The sequence below is a fragment of the Convolutriloba macropyga genome, chromosome 15 (assembly GCF_964194025.1).
Source record: "Convolutriloba macropyga chromosome 15, txConMacr16.3, whole genome shotgun sequence".
In the NCBI taxonomy this organism is placed as follows: Eukaryota; Metazoa; Xenacoelomorpha; order Acoela; family Convolutidae; genus Convolutriloba; species Convolutriloba macropyga.
The window spans coordinates 29,442,815-29,458,731 of NC_134482.1; the positions used below are offsets into that span (position 1 = coordinate 29,442,815).

Sequence of the window (15,917 nt, forward strand, 5' to 3'; positions counted from 1 at the left end):
CTTTAAAAAAGTATTCATAATCAAACTTTCAAACCAAAAGGTTAAGAAAAAACTGTTTTAAAAAGCCACACGTGAACAAAAAGTTTTGCTCAATGACGGAAATTTTTTTTTCAAACCTCAATTTCTTGCTTTCTCGAAAACAACGGCTTGAAGAAAAATTGCTCCAAATTGATTGAAAAGAACTTCTCCATTGCTCCTCTTTGAGTCGTAATAAAAAAGACAGCGCCCCTATACAATTGAAATTTTGCGAAGATTAAGGCGGCTAATGAAAATGTTATTGTTATCTTTGCTCGGCAATTTTAGGCAAAATGAGTTGTTTTATTTAACCATTTAATGGTTATTAAGTTTCCATTAGACCATTCATTTACGTTTCGATAACTAGCATTTTTTTGCAAGGCGTTTAACTGGGTTTGTAGAACGAAAAACGAATTGACTTATTCTCTCCAGGACTTTTCTCCGAAGGATGGAGACATTTCCTCTCTCATCTAGTTAATTTGAAATATACTGCTGAAAAAGTGGTCTGCACAGCTTACAATACGAAAATGTTTCCTTTTTATGTGTAATATTGCCAGTATATTTGTGCGAGCATATACGCCAACTAAAAGACAGGATATACATTCAATGTATTATTTGTAAAACGCATGTTTTTCTTCACAGCAGCGCTTTTAAATGCATCGACTGTTTTCAGTATTCTACTACAGCCGTGTTTTGATGTATGTTTAAACGTCACAATTTATTTTATGAGACTAACTTACAATAATTTTACAAAAAAAAATACTGCGATACAAAAATCTGTTCTAGTTGACAATTTAGATAACGTCAAATAGTGTACATAAGTTACAGCTTCTTTATTATCAGATTGATTTTATTTTATTCAGTCAGTAACCATTTTGGCTGTCATTGTGTTGTTGTTTCGGGAGTATATTTTCAAAGTCCTCTAGAGCTGAGTCTTTTTCGAACTACGCTCACTTTGTTTGTAGCGTGTCACAGAAGTTCGTTGCTACAAATCTACTTATAAACACGTGATAAAAGTTACTCGGGAAAAATAAATTGTTTTGCATTGAATTTTTGTTCACTTGACTCTGTTCGGATTCACTGAGAACTTCTGACGCTTATCAGGAACCTTGTAGCGTTAGAAGCCGTTCAAGGTGTTCTGTCAGAATCTCAAACTGACTGCAGAGTCACGTAACCGTGCTTAAAACACGCAAATTACAAAATTGAAAGGGTCGAAAGTTCATGCAAGTCAACTTCTGGCTTTGTATATAACCGCACCTAACTCCAAGTGCATTTCAGTGTAAATGCAATTCCTCATCATTACTCAATCATAGACTGATTAACGTCACTTTTTTTGACTTCTCAGACGTGCCTTCACCCTGATTTTACAATGGCCAGACTTGCGCCAATTCTGATTTTTTACCTGCCAAACTGGCACCAATTCTGATCTTTTACTCAAAAATACGTCAACAATAGCCGTAAAAACGTTAAAAAAGCCGAAAAACGTCAAATAGAGCCGGAAAAACGTCAAAAAAAGCAAAAAAAAAAACGACAAAATTAGCCCGGAAAACGTCACAAATAGCCGTAAAAATTGTCAAAAATAGCCAAAAAAACGTCAAATATAGCCGTTTAAAATGTTAAAAGCATATATGTCTCTGTATTTTGACCAGTGGTTTAGGAAAAATTGGTTTTCGTGCACAGCGCAAGTGGACCCGTATCGATACATGTCACCCTGTGCTCGTTCGGTAAATTTTCAGTGAAATCGCGACTCAACTACTTCTGATCTTTAAATTAAGTTAGCACACACGATGAGCTCACTTATATCAAAATTTGAGCCCAAAACATTTCCTCAACAAAAAGTTAATAACGAACGAGCACTCGGCATGACACAGTTTTTCGTGGTACAAAGTCTGAAATCTTGAATAATTAACAACATACTGAACGAATAATGTGAACGAAAATTATGACCATAGACTACAAATTAACTAACGGATGGCAACAGCGGCTCTTTTACTAGCTGCTACCCAAGGATAGAACACTTTTCACAAAAATTTTTGCCCTGAATATCTTCGGGTCGAGACATTACAACTCTCTGAATAGTAAATTTTGTGAAGTTCCGGCCAAAAACGGGCTAAAACGGCTTCAAAACGGCCGAGAACACTTGAAATTGTCTCAATTGGTCCAGATTTGGGCAAGCAGGCTCCCAGGGGTCATAATTTACCGTTTGGTGTGCCCCTGGCATCATTTCATAGCGCCCCGGAAAAGTGATCAACAATAAAATCGAAAATCGTGGCACGTTATAAAATTTTCTGGAATTCGAAATTTTCACTTTGACATTTTTTGAAAAGATAATTTACACTTGCCACGTGTAATGCAAACCTGATACGACTAATACAATTGATATTGTAATGATTCAGTGCTGATTTTTGTAAAAAAAGACTTGCATTTATACTGGTCCAGTACTGAGACACACTTGGCGTTAGGTACGGGTTGAAATTTCACATATTTTAACTTCTGGTACTGATTACTTTCGGCAGTTTAACCCTTGCTCCTGCGTGATTTAATTTTTGTTCAGATAGTGATAATGGTAAATTTAATTACCATTAAGGTGTAGCTAAGTTTCATCAAGACAATGTCTTGATGAAAATGCTGTTCTTATGATTACAATAACTTTAAAAATGTGATTTCTGCGTAAATCACAGCAGAACAGAATTTACTAATGCTGTTCCTCTGTGATTTACGCCGAAATCACATTTTTAAAAGTTATTGTCACTAATCATAAGAACGTAGCATAATCGAAAGTGGCCTAGGCCACTACGACCTGGTCCCAGGTGCTCTTTTTCTGATTATTGGTTACTGATCCTAGTGATTAGAGACTCTGGTCCGTTCAATACAGACTAGTGGGGTGGCCAGGGGCAGATTAACAATATGTTTCATCATGCTTCTTTCGAGACTATTAAAGTTTCATATCAGAGTGTAATCCGCTGCCTCCGAGGTACATAGGAAAATAGTTCTTCATAACTTACGCTCGAACATTAGAAAGATATTCTTTAGTGATACCTCTATAATAAATATAACTTAAGGCTTATTCTCAACATAACTCTTGTTATAATACAACGCTGGTTATGCGTCTCAGTTCGCTTTAAACTATATTCCAATATTTACCTAAATACTTATTCAACCTTTTACATTCTCGAGATCTTCTCAGCAGAGTGTCTTAAACATGAGTCCCAAGGAACCTAATGAAACAATTACCCTGGATACCAAATTGGGGCTGATCAGTGGAGAGATAGTACAAGTGGGAGATGACTGCAAAGTGGCCAGGTTCCTCGGAATCCCATATGCACAACAGCCAATAGGAGACCTCAGATTCGAACCACTCAGACCTCTAGAGGGCAAACTGGACAGTGAAGAAGGTAAGCTCGTTGATAATTAAACGATGATGCCCGCAATTCCGTATCGGACATTAAGACCCAATACCCCTCCGAAAAGTACCACAATAAGATTGTCTAGGACTGTCTAGGATTTAAATTTGGCGCACCGAACCGATTTCTAGAAGTTGCCTATTCAAATCATGTTCTCTGAATTACGTAAGAAATTGCGTGGTACGTCAAAAAACTGTCTATTAAAATTCCACAAACAGAAATCCTTAAGTCAAACAATGAGTTGAAACAAATGGCCAAGGAGGAAATCTTTTTTTGGTAAACGCAAAAAAAAACTTTAAACATTTTTTCAAAGATGACAACGTATGCTTTGATCAGTGCAGATCTACTTTTCGAGAGATAATATATAAAACAATTGCAAGAACTTCTCAGCAGTTTTCCCTAATAATATTGGTTAGTTGATATTTTGTTCACTAATACATTATGGAAATTAGGAGAGTTTGTATGTCAATTTTTCTTCATACAATCAGGAAGGAACAATTTGCTCAACTGGGTTTTTATTGATCAATTTTGGCCGATCGACATATTTGTTGAGGAATGACACGAGAGGTATCATCCCGTAGAGCGTATAATATTATAATTGGAGGGTTTTTTGGATTTTGTTTTGTTTCGGAAGAGTCATCGATCATTTTGAACAATTGGTTTAATTTGCTCACTTTTTTATTTGCCATTGAATAGCAAGACAAAAAATGTCAATTCATCAGTAAATTAGTCCTGCAGTTTACGGAATCAACTAAGAGAAAAAAGTGGCCACTAATCAGTTCAAGCAACAATTCTACGTAAAAAGTGTTCAGAAAAAATCTGAACAACTTCCTTTTCAAATAATGGCTTTGGACACCTAAAGTTAACCGACATTAATCCACAACCAATAAATTGGCAAAAAATAGAATTGTTGTGAAAGCCAGGTTTTTGTGCCTGAATTCCTCTTTCAGAGTCTTCGGCGTATGTTTAATGTTCTGTCTGCTCTTTTTAGAGAAACTGGTCCCCGAACGAATTTCAAGTCGTGATCAGTACTTCTCAGGTGAAATACACGTCTTGAATTGACAAATAAGTACTAATAACGTCTTATCTCAAGTCTTAAGGCTTGCAAAGACATTCAAAGACTTTCTCAGGACTTTTCGAGTCTAAGTCAAGACTTGGCAAGTCTTGAATCAAGGCGTGGCCAAGAGTTGACAATTCCTGACCAAGACTTGACAAGTCTTGACTATTTCGCCCTTTGGCAAAGTGGAGTTTTAACAAAAAATTATTTATAATAAAGGCATTTCACAATTACCAAAAAATTGGTAAATTTTTCCAACGAGAAATTTGCTTAACTGACCAATCTATTTCTGAATTAAGCATATACAATATCAAACGTCCCATATAGTCACCCCGAAAACAAATTTTTTCACTGGTCAGAAAAACTGGCCATGATTGGCATCTTTAGGGAATATCAGAATTTTTTTCATTCTCTATCAAGTTAACTTTGTAGAAGTGCGCGTGTTGCATCGTGCTTTTTTTGCATTGGAGAGTTTTTGAGGCAGGCCGCAGTACGTGGAGGCCTTCTTCTTTCGTTACCAAATGAAAGCAAACCAACAATAAAAAACTGTGCTCAATAGTTGACTCAAAGTTTGTCAAGTTTTGGCCAATATTTGCGCAAGATTTGTCAAGTTTTTGCCAAGACTTGCCATTTCACTGAATCAGTACTAATTAAGACTTGACGTTCAATCCAGGATACTATGTTGGAAAAACCTTAGTTGATATTTTTGTTGAGAATAAGCTGCTAATGCTCTCTACTATCGAGCAATCATCTCGAAAATTATCATCATACTTTTAATTCACTTCCAAAAATGAGAAATTTTTCAATTCAATCGTCAATCGGATTTTTTCCGAATTTTTCTTTTCAGATAAAAGTATTATTTCAACTTCTTGGCTTTTCAACCTCAATTTATTCGGCTCCTTTACGCTATATTTCAAATAAGTTTTCCAAACAGTTTTTATTTTTGGAAGGTTTTCTGTTTTCTTTTATAATCAAAACCGATCAGATCACTTAACGCTCTCTATCCTCCGTAGAGATAATTTGATGCGCTAACTGAGGTTTCCAATTGAAAATAGTAAGATACAAATGCTGATGATTTTTGACATCTTTCTGCGCAGAAGTAGATAAAAATTAAATATAGATTTTGCATTTCTGTAGTAAAGTTTTTGTTTCACTTTTGTGCTTTTTCTTAGGGAGACACTCAATCAACGAAAAAATGAAGACAAAAACGATTGCAGGCAAAAACTTCATCCAAAATTTTTTTTGGGAAACCGCAAAAAACATTTATAAAAATCGTCAGATTTTTTTTATGCATCGAGGTAGTCGATTTTTAAATTTCATTGAATGAAGCGTAATAGATGACACATTCACGGCTAATTAATTCATTAGTTTCGCAAAGTAGCAGTTCATTTTTGGGAAACAGTCGACATATGATAGATTCGAGCAATTTTTTACAAGAGTGAATAAATTTAGTCTGGGTTAATTCAATGATCTTAATAGAATTGTAATGACGAAAAAAATATTAGTCGCGATATGCAACGTTTTACAAGTAAATTTGGTTTTTACCATTTTGAAGTGAGTTGGTTCAGCCCTATTATGCCATACTACCGATGTCCTGGTAATTATATTTTAATTTAATCCAATATCCTTTGGATTTTCCTCACAGAGGATTATTCTCTATTACACTAGATTGTAACGCATATTCAGAGTGGCAAAAGATAAACGTAAGCGAAGTCCTGAAACGCGCTTTGCCTTTATTTGAGTCATTTCCGACCCCGGAGACTTTGTTTGATTTGCTTGAATCTGTTCTCGCCGGCATAGTCAGCGATTGCTTATCTTTAGTCAGATTTAAATCTTATGTCCATAGGAGAAATCTTATTTTTGGTTAATTTTGCGCAAAAATTATCTATTTATCTCAACCAAAAATGCTTGGCAGTAAACAAACACCCTTTTCAACTTCCAGATGAAACCAAGTATGTACAGACCAAAGATGAACGCACAAGAGGGACGTCGTCGGTTCAAAGCTTCTTAGTCTGGAAACATCGAAAAACTCGCAAAAGTTAGGACATGAACGCACAAAAGCCAAGATATAAGCATTTGCTTTCCGGAATGGTCTGGACATATATATTTATATATATATATATATATATATATATATATATATATATATATATATATACAAATTTTCCCTATATGGGACAGTCTGGTCATTTCAGTTCCCGTCTTGCACCTCAACATGTCATCAATCAAAAATGGGCTACCTCGATGATTATTGACTAAGCCCCAAATTATCAACTTAATTTATTTCATTTAGTACTTTTTCATATTGACAAACTTCTGATATTTTTAGGCCCATTCCTGGCAAACAAACACGGAAACTCAGCATACCAATCGAAAGCAAGTTTTTTTGCAACACACAATCCGATGTCCGAAGACTGTATCTTTCTGGACATTTTTGTCTCCCTAAGCGACGGAGTTTTGAAGAACTCTACTCTGATCGCAGCCGAAAACTTGCCAGTTGTGTTTCACATCCATGGGGGAGGTTTTAACATGGGTAGTGGAGGCGAACGTTACTACGACATGGGCAATGTTGCAGCAACGCACAAAGCAGTGGGAGTGAGTATAAACTACAGACTGAACTATTTGGGGTTCATAAGTATAGAGGGGGAGATAGAGGAGAATCTGGGGCTGAAGGACCAACAGTTTGCACTCAAATGGACACATGAACATATCGGAAGTTTTGGAGGAGACCCCGAAAATGTCACTCTGTTCGGATGCTCAGCAGGTAAAATAGGAACAAACCTTAAATTTATATTTTAGTAATTTATAGTTTTAATGGCTATTTAATCCAATTCAAGCCACTTTCGCGCACTTTATGAAATATCCTGGTCGATGGAGTCAGACGGGATGGTTATCTGTTAAGATCTTACAAGATGTATGGCTGTCTTGTAAGATTCTTGAAAAGTCGTTCCGCTTGTGCTGCAATCTCATCGACTCCTTTGTGTGAATTATTCGTCATGTAATGCATTATAAAAGTGAAAGAACTGCGCATATTTGAGAGTTGAATATCCATTTACTTATCTGAAAAATGATTTTCAATTTACAAACCAATTTTAACTGCCTTATTATAAAATTTTTAATGTTTAATTTTGCAATATTGTCAAAAATTGTAGCTTCCAAGAACATGACAAAAATATTTTGATTGTGCTGCTCTCGATAAAAAATTGCTGAATTGATTGTTTTTACTTTTATTCTTAATTTTGCGACAATCATTCCGGAGAAAAAAAAACCTTTAAACTCTTCTTTTTAATTTTTATTGGTTCATAATAAAATTAGCTCAAAAATTGTGTGCATCGTTGTCTTTAACGTATTGCAATTTTTCATTGCTTTCAATAACATTTGATCATTTCCGGTGCGGTGTTGTTTATAAACAATGTGTTTTTATAGGTTGAATAAATACCTTTCGAAATTCTTGTAAGAAAAAAGTCAATTTTGCAGGAATATTTTAAGACGCATGTTTATCTTTTAAATTTTTTGTTTTATAAGAATTTTGTACAATAAATGCTTACCTTGAAGATTTTGTCAGAAAACTTTGTAAGACTATGCATCCATTTGTAAGATTCTGATAGATTGTTATCGATCATACAAGATAACCATCCCCAGTTCACTCGGGTCGACAATGAGAACACGCTTATGAATCAAGGACTGTTTTTTGAGAACGATGGTATTTATTTTTTATTATATACCTAATAAAATTGTCAAATTGGTCCTTAATTAGGCACATGTAATAAGAATTCTGCTTTGAAATGCACTCTCTCGTTTTGAGAGCGCAAAAAAACATGATTTTGAGCTCTAATCTTGGTAAATTTATTCGTATCGACGTTGTTTTAGACCGTAGGCGAGTTTATGTAGTGTGCTAGGAGCTTAATAAGGTTTAAAAAAATAATCTTTTTTCTTTTCAAGGAATTCATAATTGCAGGGTTCTCCTTTTTTATTGGGTAAAATTAGACAAATTTCTAACAAAGCTGTTCTAACAAAGCTGCACATCAGTTAAAGCAGAGCACAACAATGACCGTCTAAGGCACTTTTTCAGATCATACTTGAGAATAAATCTGCCTTAAATGACCTTAGAAAATAATGTCTGATGCCTTTCAAAGAAATTTTTATATTTTAACATCTGATAGAACGAAGTTTCAAAAGTTGTTTAAGAAAGTTGAGAAAGATGTCTTTTCCTTTATGAAAGCAACCCTGAAATCTATGATATCAAAGGCGTGTTTTATGTTTCAATCTTTTTGAGATTGCAAATTTTTTTTACTTGCAAAACATGTTCGTGTACAACTTCTGGGATTTCAATTCAAGTACCCTTTTTAGTTCTTGTGGATGAATTATTTTGGATTTAGGCTTAAATTTATTTGCATACATATGCTAACAATAGTTTTCACAGTCAATATATCTATGCATCAATTTTCTAAACAATCATTTGTAAAGCAACTGTCGTTGGTAATGCAGGAAAAACCATTTTTCATTATTAAGACGAAAAATGAGAAGTTTTCTCTCGGTAGGAGGTTATAGATACACATTTATTTTTTGGTACACATTAAATGTTCCATAAAGAGTCAACAATGTAAAAATGGTTTACAGTATTCTGAACTTGTCAAATGGGTTTCTACAATTTCTTGAAAGTGCTGATCCCAATTATCTCATAAGAAATTTATAGAACTCCTATCAATTCTTAAATGATACAAAAAAATTCAAAATTATCGTGGAAGGATTTTTATGTTACGCCTGGAGTTTTAAGATTTCGCAATTTTTTATAGATCAAGTTTCAAGTTCCGTTTGACCAGAAATATATGCCCATTTTGATCTAATTTTTAGGCGGAGCCAGCGGTCACTACCACATGCTATCCAAAGAGAGTTCAAAATACTTCAAACGTGTGCTGGCTCTCAGTGGTGTTATGAGTAAGGCTTGGAGCATGTGTTCACGCGAGACCCAAAAAGAGAGAATGAACAAACTTCTGGCTAAATTGAAGTGTCCCAAAAATGCAACTCCTGCTGAAACTAAAAAGTTCCTGAAGTCGCTATCCATGGAAGAGTTGTTCAAATTCTACCCGGAAGGAATGTCAGGAAAGGCTAATTTCTTGTATATTTTTACTGTATTTCTTGCTGTGGTGATCAAGTTGATGCGTCGGAGAGTTTTCAATACCAGCAAGTAAGATGTGGCTGGAAATGAAAGGTCATTATCTTAAGTGGATGGATTGTTCAGAGGATTATGGTTCCGTATACTGGTTAAAAAAATCATAAAATGCACTGAAGTTCCCCATCGAGGATAAGGTCCTCGACCCAAAACAGGTATGGGCTAAACGTACTCGGGTCATGGACGGGGGGAGGGGGTCCAGACCGAAGAGAACCAGTAAATCTATTGGTCTGAAAGTATGTGCTTGACTAAGCAGCTTTATTAGTCAGGACCTCAAATGTGAAGTCCATGCAAAATAGTATAGATGATGGGGAGGTTTTAACTCAGGTTGAAGTCCCAGACGGAAGCGACCTCTGACCAGACCCAAATCGAATGCACACGATGGGTTTCCAGACCAAAATTACAGGGTCTAGAAATTGGTTCGAGCGCACAAAAGTGTAGACAACGGTCTGATTTTAGTCTTATAATGGTATAATCGGTCCTTTTCGAGCGCACAATAGTATGACCAGAGGTCACCTCGGTCTGGGGATGGTCAGGAAGTTTTTTAAAATAGTTTTTAAAAAATTAGCAAGAAGTCAGCCTCATCGTTGTGTACAGTCGATGGGTCCCAATTTGGGCCTGTGGATGAGTTCGAACGAGATGTCTTGTCGAGTTCTGACGTCATCGCCAACAAGCCATTTATCCTCGGCTGCTGTTCGCAAGAAGGAAACATGTTCCCAGACTTAGTCTTCCCAAGGAAAGACACCAGCAAGCCAACACGGTTAGAGCGATAATCTGATATGTTGGCAGGTTATGATCAACTGTGTCAGAAAAGCGCTGAAATCTTGTTGTTTCTACGTTCTCTCAAAAGCGCTGAATTTTTTTACGGATGGGCTGAATTTGCACTAAAACTTTGTAAGAAATGCGCTGAAAAAAGAGCTGAAACTTATGCAAGAAAAATGCGCTTAAATTATGTAAAATGCGCTGAAGATGCCCTGAAATTTTGAATTTTGGCGCCTTTTCAAAGTTTCAGCACATTTCAGCGCATTCAGCACCTTTCTTACATAATTTTTGCGCATTCAGCGCATTTCTTACATAATTTCAGCTCCTTCAGCGCATTTCTTACATAATTTCAGCGCAGTCAGCGAATTTATTACATAGTTTCAGCGCATTCAGCACATTTCTTACGTAATTTCAGCGCATTCAGCTCATTTCTTACATAATTTCAGCGCATTCAGCTCATTTCTTACATAATTTCAGCGCAGTCAGCGAATTTCTTACATAGTTTCAGCGCATTCAGCTCATTTCTTACATAATTTCAGCGCAGTCAGCGAATTTCTTACATAATTTCAGCGCAGTCAGCGAATTTCTTACATAGTTTCAGCGCATTCAGCGCATTTCTTACATAATTTCAGCGCATTCAGCGAATTTCTCACATAATTTTAGCGCAGTCAGCGAATTTCTTACTTGATCACATCATTTCTATTATTTCAGAGCTCGACGAACTCTGGGAAAGGCAGGAGGCGAGGCGTTGTTTTACGAACCACTCCGAAAAACCCTTTCGGAACTCGTAGAAATACCTGAGATCCCGGCATACGTCTACATGTTCGACTACGCGTGCCCTGCCCGAAGCGAAGAGTACCCTGAAACCCAATTACGACTTCATTACGGATGTTATCATTCTCTAGATAACGCGTTTGTGATGTGCATGATGCGAAAAGACGCGTCAGTTTTAAATATCAACGAAACTGACGTCAAAGTTCAAAACAAATTCGACGAAATTGTCGGCGCTTTTCTCAGAAGTTCAGACATTCCTTCAGAAAAGTTTCCGCTGAAGAAGTACGTAAAAGGAGATGAAATTGTGAATAGAATTACAGAAAATGGAATCGAATTGGAATCGAAGGATTGCTTGGAGCGATATAAAAAGATGCCAATGGCTAAAGTGGTTGCTTCAGCCCTTTTAGTAAAAACTTTCCCCAACCATTTCTAGCGTGTGCTGATTTTATAATACTTTTTGAAGTATGCTTTTTATAGCGTGTCTTTGACGAAAACTGCGATACTATTTTTTTAATCTGGTAGTTTTAAAAACAGAATACGAAACACTGCTTCCTTTTTGAAAACTAAGTTTGTATGAGAAACTTCAAGTTCAAGGCCAGTTTGCCAGTTTACCAGTTTGCCTTCTTTGACTTCATAAACTTGGTCTTATTTTTTTATAAGATGTCTTTTTTTATTAGAAACGCCAAAATCAATTATTTCTGATTTTGTGTTAGAAATGTACCAAATGCGATACCCTAATGATTGAAAAATAATTTGGAACCTGTTTAAACATATTTCTCGTTTCCGTAAATTTTGCAATCAGGGCGCCTACGGGTTTTTTTGTTGATACAAAATAATATTTCATAATTCCATATAGTACAAAACTTTTATGCAGTATTGCTGCATTAACTCCTGTTGTCTCGTTAAGATCTCGCTAAATTCTTCCGACTTAAGATTTACATCACAAGATCTTGCAAGATGAATTTTGTCCACTAATTTTATTGCATGTCTGGGCAGCTAACCGCTGTCCCCTGAAGGGTAGTGTGTCAATATTGTCAACGATTGTCGTAAGATCAACGAAATAACTGTTAAAAAGGGAGCAGTTATCAAGATTGTGAAATCCAATGATATTTTTATGCAAAATCGATGGTAATCGACCCTGGTCCAAAATCGACAATCATCTTGTAAAATTCTCGCCAGACTATTGTAAAATCATTTATAATCATACAAGTGTTCTGCCAGAAAATTGCTGGATCTGGTACGAATCTTGCAAGATTATAAATAATTATACAAGAGTCTTGCAAGAATCTTGCCGGAACTTGCAAAAAAAATCGTCTTTTGGCAAGAGTTTTGCATGACAACCGTCTTCCTCGCAAAAGTTCTAACAAGATAGCAGTCTGTTTTGCAAGATTGCTGCAAAATAACCGTTTATTGAAAAATAGAAGAGAAAAAATATGAACTAATATAACCTTGATAGCTATGAATTGATAGTTTTAGTTCAAAGAGTTGATGTCGTAGCGTCAAAGTTTGATAACATAGGTATAACAGAGCAGTCCTTGAAAAGCCGACAAAACGAAGAGGCCATTGAGATCTTCAGAAATTTGACTAAGTTATATTAAATAAAGGCAAAGGGCTTCCTTCGCAAGTCTGTTGTAAACTTACAACGAGCCAAGTAGAGTTTTTCTCAAGAAATTGATTGCAGCTTAATCTCCAATACTCTCCAAAAATTTACCTGCAAATACGTTTCTAACTACATTATAATCAGTTTTTGCCGGCTGGTCATTGTTGAAAAAGTAGGTTTTTTTTCATTACAGCTGTTGGATAAATTACACGACACGCAAACTTATGAGACTGACTATCTTATCCGGCACGAGTGCAAATGGCTGATTGCTCAACAAATTCTCCATGTTTTAAAATAGGATATGCGTGTTTAAGTAAAATTGCTCAGAAATCGCGATGAGCCAAAATAGAATACTTATACTTTTTTGGGGGGAAACTGGTATCAGGTTCGGTTGTGATAGATTCATATCAAGTCCCACGAGCCGCGGAGGCATGAACATGGCCCATGAGGCACGTCCAGATGCGGTAAAAATTATAATCTAGCATTAGGCTAAGTCCAATTTCGGAAAATTGAACGCATAAAGGTACAGTGTTTTAAATTTCTTAATCAATGACATTGTGTTTTAAATTGTTTAAGGTACAGTGTTTTAAATTTCTTAATCAATGACATTCAATGAAATTTTTAAATATTGGTATGTCTTTTTGTTAAGACGTCATCTAATCAACTTTATTGTAGTATAAGTTATGCAACTGTTGTAATGGTAATTGTAACGATATTTTTTATAAAAGAAAAATTCGCTGTTATTATGGCCCTATCGAAATTATCCAATGTCAATATCTTTGAAATGTCAGTAGCGGCATGTGCAACCAATTTGAAATGTACTCTCTCAGTGATTACCGCAGTTGCTTAACTTACTCAGTTCTGCAGCCGATTAGACTTTATTGACACCCCCACCTCATTTCTCACCGCCATTCGTTATCTAGCAACAGTGGCGATAAAAAACAGTCTAAACCCAAGGCACAGTTTTGCCATTGTTTCAAAATCTATTGACGCTTTCAAAATTTGAAGCTCTTGTTATTGCAACGATAGTTGATTAATTGTCCTAATGATATGACATTGCAATGTCTCATTGATAAGTCAGTTCAGTTTCAATTTCAAAAAATTGAGCGAATTGCTACTGATGGTAATGAAATCGATGGTAAGGATCTAATAATTCTGATCTTCAATGATTCGATAATTCTGATCTTCGATGATTCTGTGATTCGATAACTCTGATCTTTGATGATTCAATAATTGTGATCTTCGATGAATCTATGATTCGATAATTCTGACCTTCGATGATTCTATGATTCGATAATTCTGATCTTCGATGATTCGATTATTCTGATCTTCGATAATGACGCCTCTGTGTCTCCCGTTGCAACGATATATGATTAATTGTCATTATGATATGGCATTGCAATGTCTCAATGATAATTCAGCTCATTTTTAAACAACTCGGTTCAATTTCAAAAATTTGAGCATTTTTTGTTGATCTTCGATGGTAAGGATTTGATAATTCTGATCTTCGATGATTCTATGATTCGATAATTCTGATCTCTGATGATTCGATGATTCAGATCGTTGATGATAACGCCTCTGTGTCTCCCGTTCTAGCGAAATCAATCCAGAGCAACATTGCACAATCTTATAAACGTCTGAATAAAGAGCCTGTGTCCTGCTGTTCTTGATCAGTTTCTTCGTCTGTACCTTCATATCGGAGAATTTTTTCGAACGCTCGTCAGAATCATGCACGATAAATTAAGATATTGTATAGTACTTAAGATGCAGCTTCAGACATAAAACAAGCAAGAAACTTTCAGGCACATAGGCACTATGCTTTCTTCAGTCTATATTTAACATGATTTACCTTTACATATTCATGCATTATTTTCTGGAGCTCTAAATCTCAGAAGCCTTAGTAAGCTGTGTTTACCATTCTAACGAAATCAAACCAACGCAAATTGTACAAACTACACACTAAAAAAAGTTCAAATAAATTTTCCTGAACCAAGTTCAGGTAAACGGAATTTCAGGAGAATTCCAGGTATAAAAGCACCTGAAAAACACCTGAACTGTATTTCACGTAAATTTTCACCTAAACAAGATTAGGTGTGGTTACCTGAAAATAACTATTATAGCATTCAGAAGTGAAACAAAAATAAATAAAACTAAACTAAAACACAATACAAATACAAATTTTAAGAGAAACATTAACACATTTTTTTGGTAATGTCCAGTCTTTTATAAGCTTTGCAATGTTACGGTTAAATTTAAAAACGGTTAAGTTAAAAACCTGAAATTTTCAGGGAAAATGCAGGTAAAAATACCTGAACCAGAAAAACTACCTGAACATTTCAGATAAATTTCGGGTAAATTTCAGGTGAATTACAGGTAAGTCCGGTTTAGTTCAGGTAGTAACATTTTTCCTGAACGGGTAAATTCAGGTAAATTCAGGTGTTTTTTCAGGTAAATTTACCTGAAATTTATTTAGAGTGAAATAAATGTTGAACAAAGAACCTGTGTCTTCCCGGGTCGAGGTTTGACGGTGAATTTTTGTAAGAAATGCGGTGAAATGCGGTTAAAAAAATAATTTTCAATGCGTATTTCCTACATCTTTTGTGGTGAATGCGGTGAATAGTTGTGAATTATTTATTTTCACCGCGTTCTCTGTATTCTTACAAAAAAGAATCGGCCCTACACGGGTTCGAACCTCTGACCTCCTGAACGCCTTCAAATATTTATTCAACTGCGCCACCTGTTCCTTAGTTATTCGCTTTTTCTTGTGAATTTAAATCAGATTGAGTAAATGTTGGAATGCAAATGCGGTAAATTTTTGTAAGAAATGCGGTGAATTTCGCGGTGACTTTTTGTAAGGAACGCGGTGAAATGTGGTGAATTATTTTTTTTCACCGCGTTCACAGCTTTCACTGCATTTCTATCATTAATTTGCCACAAAAGTCGATGCAGTGAACTTTTGTAGAAATGCGGTGATTTTTGTAAGAAATGCTGTGAAATGCGGTGAAACATTTTTTTTTCACCGCATTCACCGCAATCACCGCATTTATAACAAAAATTCACCGCATTCACCGCATTTTTTACAAAAATTTACCCCAAAACCTCGACCCGGATTGCTATTCCTGATCAGTTTCT

At 35.7% G+C, this 15,917-nt stretch overlaps 1 protein-coding gene across 4 annotated transcripts; it reads left to right on the forward strand.

Moving 5' to 3' along the window:
- The first annotated feature begins 649 nt into the window (after positions 1-649).
- Positions 650-11,733, forward strand: LOC142354586 (acetylcholinesterase-like). Of its 4 annotated transcripts, none has more exons than XM_075406914.1 (6): positions 650-1,022; positions 3,078-3,410; positions 6,806-7,240; positions 9,331-9,576; positions 10,244-10,409; positions 11,123-11,733. In XM_075406914.1, the coding sequence occupies exons 2-6, from the start codon at positions 3,218-3,220 to the stop codon at positions 11,616-11,618; spliced, it is 1,536 nt and encodes a 511-aa protein (XP_075263029.1). In that variant the 5' UTR covers positions 650-1,022; positions 3,078-3,217; the 3' UTR covers positions 11,619-11,733. The 4 variants fall into 4 exon arrangements, with proteins under 4 accessions (XP_075263029.1, XP_075263028.1, XP_075263030.1 ...); XM_075406913.1 differs by having other exon boundaries at positions 650-992; positions 3,049-3,410; XM_075406915.1 differs by having other exon boundaries at positions 650-992.
- Positions 11,734-15,917: the final 4,184 nt, after the last annotated feature.

Bases quoted from the DNA above. Each gene is read 5' to 3' on its own strand.
- LOC142354586 (XM_075406914.1), top strand. From the start codon at position 3,218: ATGAGTCCCAAGGAACCTAATGAAACAATTACCCTGGATACCAAATTG. The intron at 3,411-6,805 runs GTAAGCTCGTTG...TGATATTTTTAG, and splicing joins CAAACTGGACAGTGAAGAAG to GCCCATTCCTGGCAAACAAA. The intron at 7,241-9,330 runs GTAAAATAGGAA...TCTAATTTTTAG, and splicing joins TCTGTTCGGATGCTCAGCAG to GCGGAGCCAGCGGTCACTAC.